Below are 15,685 nucleotides of genomic sequence, written 5' to 3' on the forward strand. Positions count from 1 at the left end.
CACTAAGACTTCATGGCACTTGTCCACACACACATCCTGTTCCACTTTCCTGATTTAGTTATATTCGCTAACTGATCACCACTAGGGAGTTAGCAAACACCAAACTAAAACCATCATGAGCTACTGCTATTTTTCCAGCTACAGTTCCCAGACAAAATACTGTGCAAGTCAAAGGCATCAAACTTCTCAAAGGCAGAAGAAATTACTCTCCCACATCTGACATGCCTTATGAAAAGATAAAACCTGTCTTTCTGGAGAGATTTCCCAGCACCAATACCAGAATTTGGCACATTCTTTTTTCAAGCCAAGAGCTCCATTTCCTACTGTCATGTTCATTTTGAAAATAGTGAAGAAGTTTTAAAACTACTTCCAAGCAAAATTTCTTATCTTTGCTGATACTATGAGGAATCATGATCTCACATATATCTTCTCTTGAGAATAATTATAGCTAAATCTAACTGAACAACAGGAAATTTCAGATACCAGCCTCCTTTAGCAGGATTAAGATATATTAAAGACACATTGTAGGGAAGAAAGAAGGTAAAACATAAACAAACTATGTGTTTGTGACAATCTGTGGCAAATCCTGATCACAGGCAAATCTATGTGCATGTAGATTGGGTGCAGGAATGTAGAAAATCTCCTATTTTCTGTTGCATGTGTGCCTTCTGTATTGGGTGCGAAAGGCATTCTGTAAAAGCTGGAGTCTCCTTTCTAATTTGTTGAATAAGATTACTATTAATATCATCAATACTAATAATCATGAATAGTTTATCATAATTAATGATCAATAATTATGTTATGATGACTAGGATTTTTTCTTGCAGTTTGGTGGCAAATGTGGAACATCACTGTGGAGCACCATCAATTACCTCCATCCACAGGACTGCACCTGCACAGCTACAAAAGCAACTGAGAAAACAGATTAGCACTGCATCAGGAATTTGGACTTCCTAAATAGCTGTCTGAATCATAAATTGCTGCTAAAGCCTTGAATATAGCACTTCTGATCTGTTAGCCCCATGAGGCCTAGAGGGATGCCATAATTAGCACGATATCAAATAATCATCTGTGGAACAGGGACACGTTTCAGGCTGAGGTATGACAGCTGTGAAAAGCCATATATTTCTATGTTTAAACCTTAAGTCTGGTGGACTTCAATCACAGTGAATACTTTTGGAAAGTGCCCTTGGGGAACTAGAGCACCCATCGGCGTGTAAGATGTGGGAGCTGAGGACATCATGGCTGGGAGAGGCAGCAGCCAGCAGCACTCAAGCAGTCAGGCCCTGTGGGGAGGACTGCCCTCCCTCTGCTTAGCAGCATTGCTCTGCTCACGCAACTATATCTTTTCCGGGCACATGGTAGTACCTAGCATGCAGCCGTACCGCATGTAGCACTCGGAGCCAGCACTAGCGCGGGAATCTTTGTCCTACACCCCACTGAACGTGAAAAAGCTCTACAGTCGTTCGTAACAGACATGCTTGCTCTAGATTTTCTTTCCCTGCTCAGCAACCACAAACCCTGCTGGCACATTTATTTACTTATTTATTTATTGCAATAAAATGCAGTTGAAATTGGATGTTTTCTACCTAGGGGAGTGAGGAGAGCAAAACTATGCCTACTTTCTATACAAGAAAAACTAATGAACAGCTGCAAAAGCACAATAAAATTTGATTATTGGGTTTGGCTTTCCATGGTTCAGAAAATGAATGGAATTTTAATTGAATCCAGATTTTCCCATGTGTTCCTGTTGACAGCATTTATTATTGTAACTGCAAGGGCCAAGTTGACACATCTATGTTGTTTAATAAAATAAATTAGTTCACCTAATTCAATAAATTAGTCCATGTAATAGAATACATAAATAACCAAATCTCTTGATTTCCTCAGCTTTTGAAAACATAGTAAAAGCAAAACTGGTCAGTGATGTTATAAGTGAGGCTTAGCTTACAAGCAAATGATCAGAAGCCCTCTGCTTTTTTCCATAGGTATGACGCAATTGTACTCATCCCTACATAATAATGTATGTTTTGTCAATGAAGCCTGAAATGCAAATGACAGGCAACTTACTCTTCCATACTTTTGTGGTACATCAGTCATTCAGCAACAGAAACTGGAAGAGAGTAAACTACAAATCAACAGGTTATGCTGTCCCACCAGTCAGAATGGAGTCAGATTAGCTATTCAAGGTAACTTTCCAGAGAACTATTATGTTGTATAGTTTTGCAACACAAAATTTATTTTAGGGATCAGATGCAGTCAAGCCTTCTTTTGCTCCTTTCTACTTGGTCTTTCATGCCAGGGGTATTTTCCTGCAACTTTTTATCTTCTCCACTAAGACTCACATAATCATTAAGTGCTATTCTCTACTGTTTTGTCACTTCAACATGTACAGGATTTCTGCGAATAACAATGAAATAACTAGACTGAGGAAACACCCACTTCTGTCTTTGTCTCTGGAACCTAACTGTACTTTGCCTGTCTTTGCTTTTTCAACATTTGGCTGAGACTAGGACTTGGATGGGACTTTTCTGACCTTGATGCTTAACAGGGGTAAAAGAAAGGGGAAATTTGGGAGCAGCAATCTGAGGGTCAAAGAGATTGTTTTCTGCTTGCATATTTTCTCATACTGTAAGTTTTCCAAAAAAGATTTACAGTTTGGGTTTACTTTGGGAGCTTCAGCTGTTTCTGAGATGAAACTAGCAGCCAAGATTTTTTTTCCCCTACAGTGTAACCTTTGGAAAATTTCATCACTGTAGTCTATTCAGATCTCCAACCCTCTGTTACTTCTGCAGAGCAAAACATACAAAGACTGTTAACCTGCTGAGATCCTGACAAGGATTTCATCAAAGGCAGAAGATGACTGGAAATGGCCTGTTATGAGCTATCACAAACACAGTAAAGTAACTGACACAAAAAGCCCTAATTTCACCAAGCGAAGGATGGGGAAGAAACTGCCTAACAGGAAGAAAAAGCGTTTGATTGTACTGCAGCTGATGAGGGAAAAGCAGTGACATTTGCATCCATATCCACTCACCTGTTTTACTCTCTTTTTTGAGCTTCCAACTCTGAATATTCCTACTGTCTGGAGACCTGCAAGTATAGCACATTAGACAATTGTTTTATTGTTTAACATTCTGCTGAAAGTTGCATTGAATCAAAGCAATCTGGGCTATTTTGTGTACTTAAGAGTAGAAAAAACATACTCCTCTACAAACTCTACCACACTGAGGCAAACCTCAGCTGTCTGGGAAGAAGTAGTCATCCAGTGTACTTTCTAAGGATCTCACATGACCTAACCTGCAAAACAGCATCTAAGTGACATTTCCTGTGATGTCATTCTGAGATATTGAGGCACTGCTCGGCATTTGGAGATGACACTTCCAGGAATGATATCAAAGGAAATAGACAATGAAATATCTGAATACTTGGACACTGAGCTGGGTCTTTGAACATGGGAAGCAGTTGGTGTTTGGGTGTCCCCCGGCTCTGTAATGCCTATCATGACAAAGCTGAGAGTTTCCTTGAAAAGGACATAAGAAGGCCACTCAGGCAGAGAGCCCTGGGAATTGTACAAGGTTTATAGGGCAGGAAGAGTTACTATATAAAGGGAAAGCTATAAAATACTATTGTACTTCAAGCAAAGTGCAGTACGTTTGCTTGTTACAGCATTTAGACTTTAAGCTAATTGGGAATGAGTGTTGTCTACTATTCCATGAGGAATCAGTTCAAACCTTCTTCTGGCCCTGCAGGTGTTACCAGAATATCAAAACAAGCAATAGTATGTGGATGCAGGATGAGCAGATGCTGACAAATAAGAGAAACTGTAAAAGTTGACAGTAAATGAGGTACTATGCTCTTTAGCAAAGAGAATGTGAATGGAAATTTTAGAAACTAGAACACTTGTGTACATAACACCATTTTATACAGTTAAATATTATTTTCAAAGAAGGATGAGATTATCTACAAGCTTTGAAAAATTTGTGGTTTGACAAAGTCTACTCTGCAGCATTAATCTTCTCTACTGATATAAAGGAAGCGCAAAATAACCTTGTAAAACAAATGCTTTTTTCCCTTAACAGCTATGAGGCTACACTTCCCTGCTGTAAATGTGTAGCTTTGCAGTGTTTGGAGTTGCAGATTCTCATCAGAGAAATTCAAATCAGATTCTGCCTTTTATTTTTTAATCTCAACATGATACCTCCCTTAATTGATGGAATAACACAGAAGTAACTTAGTAAACCCAGGAACATTGTCAGGGAATCATGTGAAATAGAGATACTCACGTTGAGCAAAAACTAGAAGCTGATTACCAGTTCCTACATGTTCATACAGTATTTGTTTTACAAGAGGGGTCTGCAGGAAGTCAAGCCTTTACAACTCTAGGACAACTTTATGACCCAGGGAGCGCAGGGGAGGTGTCAGTCTGCCCTCAATGGACTAGGCCATGTTTTTTAATGACTAAAAACATAAATAATTTTTATCATATAATGCTGTTTAAAATGGTCTTACAACACACATCCCTAGGTGATTTTATAAAGAAAATTCGGGTGAAAGGACTTATTCATATAGCCAAATGTTTTCAGAACCAGAAACTTGGGCAATCATATAGCTTGGAACGACGTTGCTACAGAATTGTTGCTCGACCAGAAAATCCTCTATTTCCCTAAAGCCAAAGAGCAAACAGAAGGGTCTGCCTTCTACCAGTCTTCTATCATCTATGAGTTTCTCAAAGTCATCCAGTCTTGATGACAATTGCACAATGGTATTGTGGAAGACAGATTAAACTAAGCATTGAAGAACACTGATATATTTTGCAACAGATTAATCCAGAATTGCAGCTCTCTGAGATAAAAATAGATAACTATCCCAAATTATCTCAAATTATTATGTCATAGTATACTATACTGAATTTAGAAACTTATACACTTAGAAAAATACACAAAGAAACATCATAAATTTTCTTTAAAAGGAAACTAATGTAAAGCAAATATTTTAGTAATGAGTGTGGTTTAGAAAAGAATCTTTGTTATTATAGCAGGTTAAGTGGGTTAAACACTTAATCACAGATGTTAAAACAACATAAAATCACAGTATCCAAAGGATAGTGGGCTGGATGGCCTTTTTGGCTGACTCAGCTACTTTTATGTTCTCCAAAGTCAGCTAGCCTGGATTAAAGGGACGAAGGTCATTCATCTCAGCCCTATACTTATTCAGTGGCCATGATATCTAATCTCTATAAAAGGCTACTAATGACTTGCTGACAATGTTTTCCTTTATATACTTGTAAGCAATGTGGTTTTCAATTATGTACTATAAAAGCTTGGCATTGTTGTTTAAATTGCAGTCCCTCATCTGCAAAAGCCTTTCATTTAGAATCAGTAAAAGATTTTTTGCTCATCAAATTAGGCATCAAACACATCATTTGGTGTTGCAGTTACCATAACTTAATGGTTTGTTTATTATCTGGACGTACAATAACTCTGTCTTGCTGTGGTCAAGTTATTTCAATTTTTATAAAACATCTTTACGAGACAAAGATACAGTGGGAGAGACCCCAAACTGATACCTTGATTAAGTACTGTTTCTGCGTTACAGAAAGCTTGTGGGAGGTTTGTGTCTGAACAGGAGCTCCAGAAAGATCATAAAGACCTAAGAAGAATATTGGCATGAGCTTATAACCCACTTCAGAGAAAGCAGGCCTGAGCCTGAGTCTGGTCAGTAGGACCCAAGCCAGGGACAAACTGAGTAGGCAGCCTGGCAGCCTTGTAGTGAAGAGAAAAAAAGCTTCTTGGAGCTTAATATAATTTAGTATGTGGGTTTTTTTGTTTGTTTCTCCATACTTCTATCTTCAAATATTGTATCAAGTAAAGCTTTGCACTGTAGTGTAAACAGTTTATTTAGCTTTTTACCATAAGAAGATCCACCGGTTGCTAAGAATGACTTCTGGCTGACTGGCACATCTCAGACTTTACATTCTCAAGGTATAGGCAAACCTGCGGGGTGTGAAGAACCATTCCTGCAGAGCTGAGCACTGCAGCACAAGATGAATGGCCTCCAAGAAATGGAGCATCCCCATGCTGGATGGGCCAGTTTGCAAGCTTGTAGCATAGCTGCTCAATTTGGGAAGACATCCTCTAAGTAATCATTTGTGAGACAGTATCTTTCACAAAGGCAAAACAGGAGGGAAAGTGTCTGACTTTTAAAGAAGTCCTTGCAATTGTAAGCTTATGCCTGTTTTTTTTTAAATATACATTTATTTATATTATAGCAAAAATATATCTGTCACTTCTGGGAAAATGAAATATTCTTACCATGCTTTTCCAAGTGTTGGCAGCAACTATCTACAAGCCGAGGAACCTGCCTGTATATAGGGTTCAGACTCAGTTTCTTATCTCTTGCCTTTTCTTTCTTGCTCTGAGCTTCTGCTGGCAAAGAGAGCTGGAGAGCTTCTAACAGTCGTGACTGATTGTCATCAAGATCTGTAATAGAGTCCACAGACATTGCGCCCTGTAAAAGACACCCATGAACAATCAGTATGGCTGGAGAAATCTAAACGCTTCTAATCACAGGACCTTACCTAACAAAGACTTTCAGCTACCTACACGTTAAACAAACTAATACGAAAATACATTTTGCTACACAGCTTTCATAAACGAATGAAGTTAGACAAACATAACACCACTGTAATGGTTGGGAAAATCAGGACTGTTTCAATGCTGTTGCTACCATACTACAATGAATACAGATTAGATATAAAAAAACCTAAATGCTTTCCACTCACTTGGCACACCCTTTGTATTGTTGTAAGCGTACATACACTTCAAAACAAGGACCAATCAGGGTCTGTGTGTGCAAGCTGGCAATGCAATATTAGTGTGCATGCAGATATATGCAAATTTTTAAGCCAGATTTCCTACTTCTCCCACATCTTGGGCAATTATATCAGTGAAAATGATGCAAATATATATACATCCACGCACCACATACATTTCATTGGTTATACAAATAGATACAGCTGCAGATATTGGAATAATTTTGTTATCATAGTCCAAAGACACACAAGAGAAGTATAGAGATAATTTTTTTTTATAATTCTACTTCATGTATCTTGATATTTTATAATCATTAAAATTCTAATGAAAGCTTTGAAAACCATGTTTGGATTACAGGAAGGGACAAAAGTTCAAACAGTCTGTAAAGGATAAAGCAGCACAAGCAGCAGGAGGTTTCTGGAATATTTTAATGTTCACACTTAAAAATGAAGAAAAAATTTTTTCAAGCCACAAAACTACTATCACTTCAAAATGACCATTTCCCTCACAGTCAGTCAATTTTTATTAAACTTACCAGGCAAATATTTTAGGCTCATAAATAATAATTAAACAAAAAGAACAATTTAGACTTTATTATATTTAGCTGTGATATTAACTGTATCATATTGAAGTTTTCATGTTAGTTTCCTTTTTTAATTTAGATATTATTTTAAAATTCTCATTTAAAATATCTTTTGTAAATTATTTTCTTTCCTTCTGAAACAAAGAATACATTTTACAATGACCTAAATAAATTACAATGACCTACAGCATATGCCATTCTAGGAAAAAAATGAAGAAAATGTAGAATTTCCATCCAAGACTTTGCTGACAACTCTGATTTCTTAAAAGCAAGCTGTTCTATTGACAGGTCTATATGTATATGCATAGACTATCTGTGGAATCTCTAGGTCTGTGAAATGAGAAGTGTTCAACTGCTAGGAAATTTCAACCTCTAGAGGTATTGTCTTCCACTAGCCTAGACAACTGAACTTTATATAGATTCCCAGCTCATAGGCAACTCATATAAAGTCCACTGAGACTTTAACTGAATTTTAAAATTTTTAGTTCATAACATCTAAAATAAGTATCTAACTTACTAGGTATAGACCTGTTTCTTATAGCTTATGGAAGACTTATGAGTAAAACAACACACTGAAGCTTTTAGATAAATTCTTTTTTTGTTTTTTTGACCCACTTCTCTAAATAATTACTAGAACCTTTGAATGCAACTTCAATCTTGATTTCTAATGTTTCTCAGAAATACACTTGCTTGATTCCCTTTATCATTTCCTGCCAAAAGAAAACAAAAAAACAAGTAAGATTTTCTGGCTATGATCCATGTGTGTAAAATTCCAAATTGAACAATTCTTCTATTTTATTTTCAAGAATTTGGGAGCTCAGACATCAAAATTAGTTGCATACAGATAGAACATTATATTATAGACAAAACTTTCCAAGGCTTTCAGTGTTCACTGTACTCTTTTCCAGCTGAAGAACATCATGGATTACATCATGGGCTTCACTGGAAGCAAATCCAGGGCAATGCTGGGTGACACTGAAAATCCTATCACCATCCTCACTGTGGCAGTTCCTGGATAGTTCCCATACGATAGGTGCCCTCCTTTATACCCTGCATTTACTGGTCCTTCCCTGTTTGTAAGACACCCTCACCTAGTTCTGATCATTATTATCAGAGTCACTTAAGTTGGATTCAGATCCCTAAAATAGACGTAAACACAGTCAGTTCTCAGTTATCCTTGGGCAGTCTGTCAAGGTTGTAGATTAACTGAGACACTGAGCTGGCTTTATGAAGAGTGATCTTCAGTTCATCGATCTAAAGTACACCCCTACTTGGCAACATCAAGTCCAGGCCAGCTCTTGTTGAAAACCTCCAAATGCAAAGGAGCACAGTACCAACACACTACTTAGGGTCAGTCCAGATTCAGGCAGACCCATTAGTCTGGGCTCAGCCAGACCTAGATGACTGTTGAGGAAAGACGCAGGAGATCCTGCACTTTGTTCCCCAGTGCTGCAGGATTAACACAGACACAACGCTACTTGGACCACAATGCCCAGTAACAAAGAAAAAACAAGTTCCACTCACTAGGCACTGTATTTGCACATCATGGATAACAGTCCCTGCTCTGCCATGAAGAGCTCAGAATCTAAATATACGGGGCAAGCCTTAAACTAAGCAGAAAGAAAAATGAAGAAAAGTGGAGGTTAAAGAGGAGAAGGAAAGAGCAAAAAGAAAATGAAGGCGAGAGGGACAGATGTGGAATGAAAGTCAGATGAAGCTTTTCATTATTTTTAAGGCCTATAGAACGCACTGTTATCTTAAGATCTCTGTTGAAAAGATGAGCAACATTGAAGAATATGTATGGGATCAAGTACTATCTATGGCAGATCCAATTTCACTCTATACATAAAGCTGTTTGAATAATAAAGCAACATGACTGAACTGTTACATGAGTGAATTCTGGTCAATAATATATATATATAAAGCTAATAATATTAACAGAGAGTCAGAGTACTCTCTAGAATAAGCAGACAGAAGGGTCTTGCAGGATGACTGGGACCAGACTTTAAGCTGCTGAGCAAAGTTCCTACTTAGAAAAAGCAACAACAGTGATTTCAGTCTAGCTCTTGAAGAAGTGATATCCACAGAACTCATACCATGAGCACTGCAGCCAGTATTACCTTATATACCATTTTTGGAAGCCTCAATTGAGTGTTTAAAGACTCACTGGAATATTCAAAAGTGAATCACACAGTTACAAACTATCCCTCCAATTTAGGTTTAAAACACACTAACAGGTTTCATGGACAGGACTGCACTTCAGCTTTCTGTGCAGAATTTGTACGAGAAACTGGTTGCCTCAATTGTATGTACTACTGAGTCGACATCTTTTCAAAATATTTCTTTAGTATAATTGAAAATAAACAGTATAACACTGCCCAAGAGATAATAGATAAGTATAGGCTTCCTTACCATCTCCTAACAAAGTCAGGAGAGTAGAGTACACTGATAAGTAGAAATACAAAAGCCAAAGCCAGCCTCAACACAGAACATGAGTTGATATTGATGCTAAATATTTGGCAATTCATTAAGTACATTAGTGAATAATTTCGGTACATTTGAGAGAAAATGTCAGCTCCTTCCACATCACACTGCCCATTCTCATTTACTCTTACTTCTCTGTGAGCCATGGGCTACTGCATCCTCATGATTATGGCCTAAAGGTTCAAATTCAACACCATGAAAGCTGTGATTCTGGTACTGGAAAAACAAAACAAAACAAAACCAACCAAAAATCCCACAGGCTTTTAGGAACCTGGTCCTGATGGGGCTCTGTTCCTTGGATGTAACATAAGAACTGCATTCCTTCTGCTTCTGGCTATTCAAATACAAGTTAGAGATCTTATCACACCTTGCAAGAACTGCAGATGACCCATATCTGGACACACCAGTTATCTTTCTCTCATATGAAAACTGGTTCTGAGGCCAATGGGTGTATGCAATGTACTTCTACTTTTGGTCACTGTCTATGCCAAATTCTGAAAGATGCTGGCAGATTCCCCTTCACACATACACTCAAGTATACTTTGCACTTCTGTGTTCAAAACTGCTTGTTCATATGGTCTGGAAAGGCAAATAAATATGTATTAAGTGTACGTTATAACGCAGACACCACCAAACATCATGCTCTCAGCTCTTGCAGACATAATGTAGACACTGCAAGCATAAGCTTCAGCTAATTGCAAGAGGGAAAGAAGGTAGGTCATGGGGCTCTTGAACCTTCTCTTAACTTGTAATGTATTCCAGTTCTACCTCTCTTAACTCTGTGGCTTATGGAGCCCTACCTAGTATTTCTCCCAAGCAGGTTTCATCCTAGGGAGATGAAGGTGAGGAGCCAATTTTACTTTCCAGGATCTGCCCTTGCGCCCCAAATTCTTTCTCAGATTACTTAACAAGGTTTTACTGAAAGTATTTAATGTGCATTTTCCTCTCCATTACAATATGAAATTGAAAAACAATGATTTTAGGACCTTTTCTCCTACGGTAACAACTCCACTAAAAAAAAAAAGAAAAAGATTTCTAATGTCATTACTAGCTGCAGTACTGGAAAGCTGTATGAGTTCAGAGCGTAACGTTTGCTTAAAGCAACAGAACTCTGCCAATAAACGGTCTACCAGGTATCTATCTTATATGCAGGATTGACACTCATCCCAAAGCACTACACTGTGTTCTGCTGCCAAAGGAATCCTCATAGCTTGTATGCAGAAATTTACTTCTAAGAGCCTAGTACAAATTTACTCTGATAACTTCTGATTTAACACTGAGGACATGATTGGAATTAGGCCATAGGGATTTTTATTTATATAAGAATAGACATTAATAGTTAGATTTATTTCCAAGTTTGTGGACCTAAATTAATATAAGGATACATATAAATATCAGTCACATAGGTTTAGTCCTCCTCAGCTGAAAAATTAGGTTGAAGTTTGATGGAATTTGTTATATCTATAAGAATTAAACAGAAGGAGGTAGATAAAAGGAGTGAACAGGAAGACTTCTAAATAATCTCTCTGTCACTTCGGGAACTGTAAAAGACTTGCACAGTCCATGTGATCTTATCCCATCAGCATCAGAGAAAGACAACTTTCCACTACAGTTAGAATTTTCTCATATTGACTGGGCCGGCTTCCATGAAGAAAAAAATCACTGCCTAAACATGACAGGAGAGATATTGCACAACCCACAAATACAATGGGGTTTTTTTTGGCACTGGCTAGAACCTCCAGACCTACTGGTATGCATCACGTTTTATGGGTGTACTTACACGCCTCCTTGCTCGTGGTGCTGGCTCTGGTGTGTTAGGAGAAGTGGATTCATTTGGTGTTTCTGAGGTTGAACTAAGAGATGAGTTACTGCTTGAAAGTTCTTTGTTCTGTCTTTTGGATCCAAATGGCAAGAGAAAGGCCACAAAATCTGAAACATCTTTTTGCTCTTCCCTCTGAGAGTCTTGCTTGAGTTTGTAAGCCCGGTCATTAGCAATCACTTGGGACAAAGGCATTCCAAAAGCCTGGGGAGTAAATTCTGCAACAAAAAAATAATATTTACTGAACAGCTGATATTTATGTAGTTCAAAAAGAATTCAATACTAAGCTGTTAAAAAGAAAAACGATCTGAATTCCCTTTAAATGTACAATAATTCCAATGAGGTACAGGACTGCATAATTACAACATTCAAAAAATAAAATAGTGGACAAGTACAGGGTAACTGCAGTTCATGGTATCCGAATTCTGTTTCCAGTTGGATCATACAACATATACCACATAGAACCTTGGAAAATCAATTGGGATCAGATCTGATTAAAATCTTAAATTCCAATGAAAGCAACTGGAAGTCAGGTACCTTAAGCTACATCTAGATGGATCATCAGAGGCTCTGGAATCATGAGACTGGGGACTCAGCCAGAATATGCCACAGCTCTCTCATGTTTCAGACCCTTTCACCAGATCTCTTTCTCACAAATGCTGCAGGGCACCCAAGTTAAGGGATAATAGTATGCACATGGATTTCATTACAGTGTGTAATGTATGTATGTATGTATGTACAAGAACTATACTGCTTTAATATACTGGTAAGATTAAACCAGTTTAACAGTGGTATACCAGTATAAAGATTATTTGTAACACTACAAAAGTAGGTATGGTTATATAAAAATATAGAAGAATATCAGCTTTCATCAATTAAAAAAGCAAACAATACCATCCCACATCAGTATAACTGCACAGTATATACATCAATATAATTGTAATGTACAAAACCTGCAAATATTTCAGATTTCAAAGTAAAATGCTCAAATGTTTTGCAAAACAGAAAAATGCTCCACAGTAAATCAGCCAACAACAACAAACCTTGAAGTTCTCTTCACTAAGTTTCAGATCTAGACCTATCTGAGATTAATGGACTCAAACCTATTGGGTCAGACTGCAAAACAGAATTATTTTGTGTTCAAATGCAAATAGCAAAATAGCTATTGAGTCAATTCATCCTGGTGAAAATGGGTACAATTTCAACTATATTCCAGCTTCAGACCTGCTTGTATCAGGGATAAATAAGGCACTGCAGATTAAAAGCAAATTTTTGTTTAAAAGGACTAAAAAAGGAACAAGAAGCAAACAAAAATTCTTTATATATTAATCTTCACTTCTGTCACAATCATCTAAATGTTTAAAGGCCAAAGTTCCTCTTGGAACTAAAAGCCCAACTATATCTTTGAGGATGCTTTCAAATTTTATCTGTTTGCATTATCATTAAGATTAAAGTAAGGCATTGAAAAGAAGAGTATATTTTATGAATCCTGAATGAGAACATTACTTTACTATCATACTAAAGAGACAAGGACCCGTTGGTCTGATTTGGTGAGAAACATTACTTCCCTTTTAGAAGTATGAAATGTTAAGATATGAACTAACTTCGGTAGCCAGGCAAAACTAAATCAGGAAGTAGATCCTCACACATCAAGCAAGTCTGGAGGTGATCAGTGAGTAGAATGACTTCTAAATGACATCTAAATTGACTACATTTAACTTAGGACAAGAAAGAATATCACCACATGTGTATTAAGCAATGCACGGATTGCCGATTCCAAGAGTCCAGAGTTAGACCTTCTCTCCTACACCCAATGGAGTGTGACTAGAAAATGATGAGATTATTAGTATTAAAATATTTTATTGTTCCAGATTATCTTCCCAAAGTTAACATTCACTTTGAAAACTCATGTGAAACACACCTGCAACATGGCTTCCCTTCTGGTTGCCTAACTGGGTACCTTGTTATACCTCCAGCATCGCCATGGATCTGTCCTTTCACAACCCTTACTGAAGAAAGACACTGAGCCAAACAAAATCCTGAAGCAAGAAATATTTGTCTGTTTTTAGCTCTTATTCACTTATGCTTCAAACTGGGAGGTGACAGCAGTGGGTAGCCCCAGGATGCCCAACAGCACGTAGATACCGTTGATCACACAGCAGTGCTACACAGGAGGTGAGACCTGGTGAGATCCCAGCGCTGTTTCAAAGGATTTCCTTAAAATGACACTCCTCCGCAACTTCATTAGGTAAAGGTTGGTATTTTGAGGTAGGTGTTGCTCCTCCTCCCAAGCCCTCGGCTGTGGGATGCAGGGTTTTGATCCCTCTTGCTCTCCACATCTGTGCCGCAGGGGAAGGACACAGAGGCAGTGCTCAGTGGTGCTTCGCTGTAGGCCTCTTTCTCAGAGGATGTGAACCACTTCTCTGATTTCTCAGTGTCTGGCAGAGATGGGGAACTGGATGAAAACCAGCTGGCATATCTTCAGACTAAATACAGATGGAAGTGATGCTGGCTGGCAGTGGTAATTACTTTGAAGAACTGGCAAAATCAGTAACTTCTTGTTCATTTGTTGAAATTCACAGAAGTGACTGCACCCTCCATCAGGTTGGTTACAGCCTTCAGTTCTCACCAGAACTACTGAGGGGGCTAGGGATGTTTTGCCCATAACTCCTTGGAATTATTCAGTTCCAACAATTTCCTTATACGACAGGTAATGTCATGTCCATAACAGAGAAAGCCAGCCTTTCTGAAGTTTCAGATTCATTAAAAAATGGAGGACTCATAGTCACACAAAGTAGTTAGAAACTTCTTGATGGGGGAACAGGATGCTGACTCAGATGTGAGATGTATAGGTTTAAGGCTCTGGTCCCACAGCTAAGGTAAAAGTACCAACTGCATATTTGCTGATCTAGGCTGGAGATCCATACCATCGGAGTTGTTTCAATTTGTATAAAGAAACGTTCCTTGGAGAAGGGGCTCAAACTTTGGTCTGCTGTACACTGAGTGCCATGGCCGAAAAACTACTGAGTTAGTCACTCCCTTTAAGCACAACTAAAGTTTGATTATTCACTTGCTCAATTAAAGTGGACAGCTTGAAAAGAAATTTTGGAGAGAGCACCACGAAGTATGTGAAACAACCTGGCACTCTGGGCAATCAGTGTGGAAATGCAGACTCACATCCTTAGCCTGAAACAGCAGCATACAAGGACTTGATTTTTAATATCTTTTGTTTTGAGTGTTTATTGTCAGAGGAGACTATTTGCTATTTTGGAGAAGTGCATGAATTCTCTTACCAGAAAGTCCATCTTGCAAGGTTTCTTAACAAAATTTTGACTAAAACCTGTACATTCCTGTCGTGGAGGAGTGATGCACTTCACTCATAAGAGAGAAGCAGCATTATGTTTATTGCGCTAAGACAGCGACTTAACAAAGCTCAATCGTAAATAAGAATGATTTAACGAGGTTCAATTGGCAAGGTTCACTCAGTTATTTACTGCAGGAAGGACAGGGTCAGATGCGTGTGCAACGGAGACCCTCCCATTGAGTCACGAGGTTCAGAATGGACCCTCTTGCTTTCTAAACTCCTTCAGAGAGGAGCCTAGGTGCGGCTGGATCCAGTCCTAGTCCCAGACTTGGTCAACGGTTCGTATCTAAAGGAGTGTGTGCGAAGGAAACCCTCCTGTTGAGTCATGAGGTTCAGGCTTGACCCCTTGCTTTCTAAACTCCTTCGGAGAGGAGCTTAGGTGCGGCTGGATCCGATCCTAGTCTCAGACTTGGTCAACGGTTTATGTCTAAGGGATTATGTGTGCAATTAGTCAGAGATATAACTCAGCAAAGTTTCACGAAGTTCGCAAAAGTTCAGCATGCTATTAATCACTTACCGAGGATCCGTCGTGGGTAAGGAATCTCTCGACCTCGAGAAGTAACCTTGAGAGGCATCCCTGCTCAAGGGGAGGTTCTGCAGTGCAGCCCGCTGCCTTGCAG

General features: G+C 38.4%; 1 protein-coding gene across 4 annotated transcripts in view; it reads right to left on the reverse strand.

Annotated features, from left to right (window-relative positions):
• ARHGAP6 (Rho GTPase activating protein 6) overlaps window positions 1-15,685 on the reverse strand; it is a 351,199-nt gene that overhangs the window by 23,963 nt on the left and 311,551 nt on the right. For all 4 annotated transcript variants that reach the window (XM_067296516.1, XM_067296526.1, XM_067296534.1 and 1 more), the window contains exons 4-6: window positions 11,663-11,919; window positions 6,315-6,510; window positions 3,038-3,093 (exon numbers count right to left, since the gene is read on the reverse strand). In XM_067296516.1, coding sequence (XP_067152617.1) covers window positions 3,038-3,093; window positions 6,315-6,510; window positions 11,663-11,919 — 509 coding nt within the window. The remainder of the gene's footprint in view (window positions 1-3,037; window positions 3,094-6,314; window positions 6,511-11,662; window positions 11,920-15,685) is intronic.

The sequence above is a fragment of the Apteryx mantelli genome, chromosome 1 (genome assembly GCF_036417845.1).
Source record: "Apteryx mantelli isolate bAptMan1 chromosome 1, bAptMan1.hap1, whole genome shotgun sequence".
Taxonomy (NCBI): Eukaryota; Metazoa; Chordata; class Aves; order Apterygiformes; family Apterygidae; genus Apteryx; species Apteryx mantelli.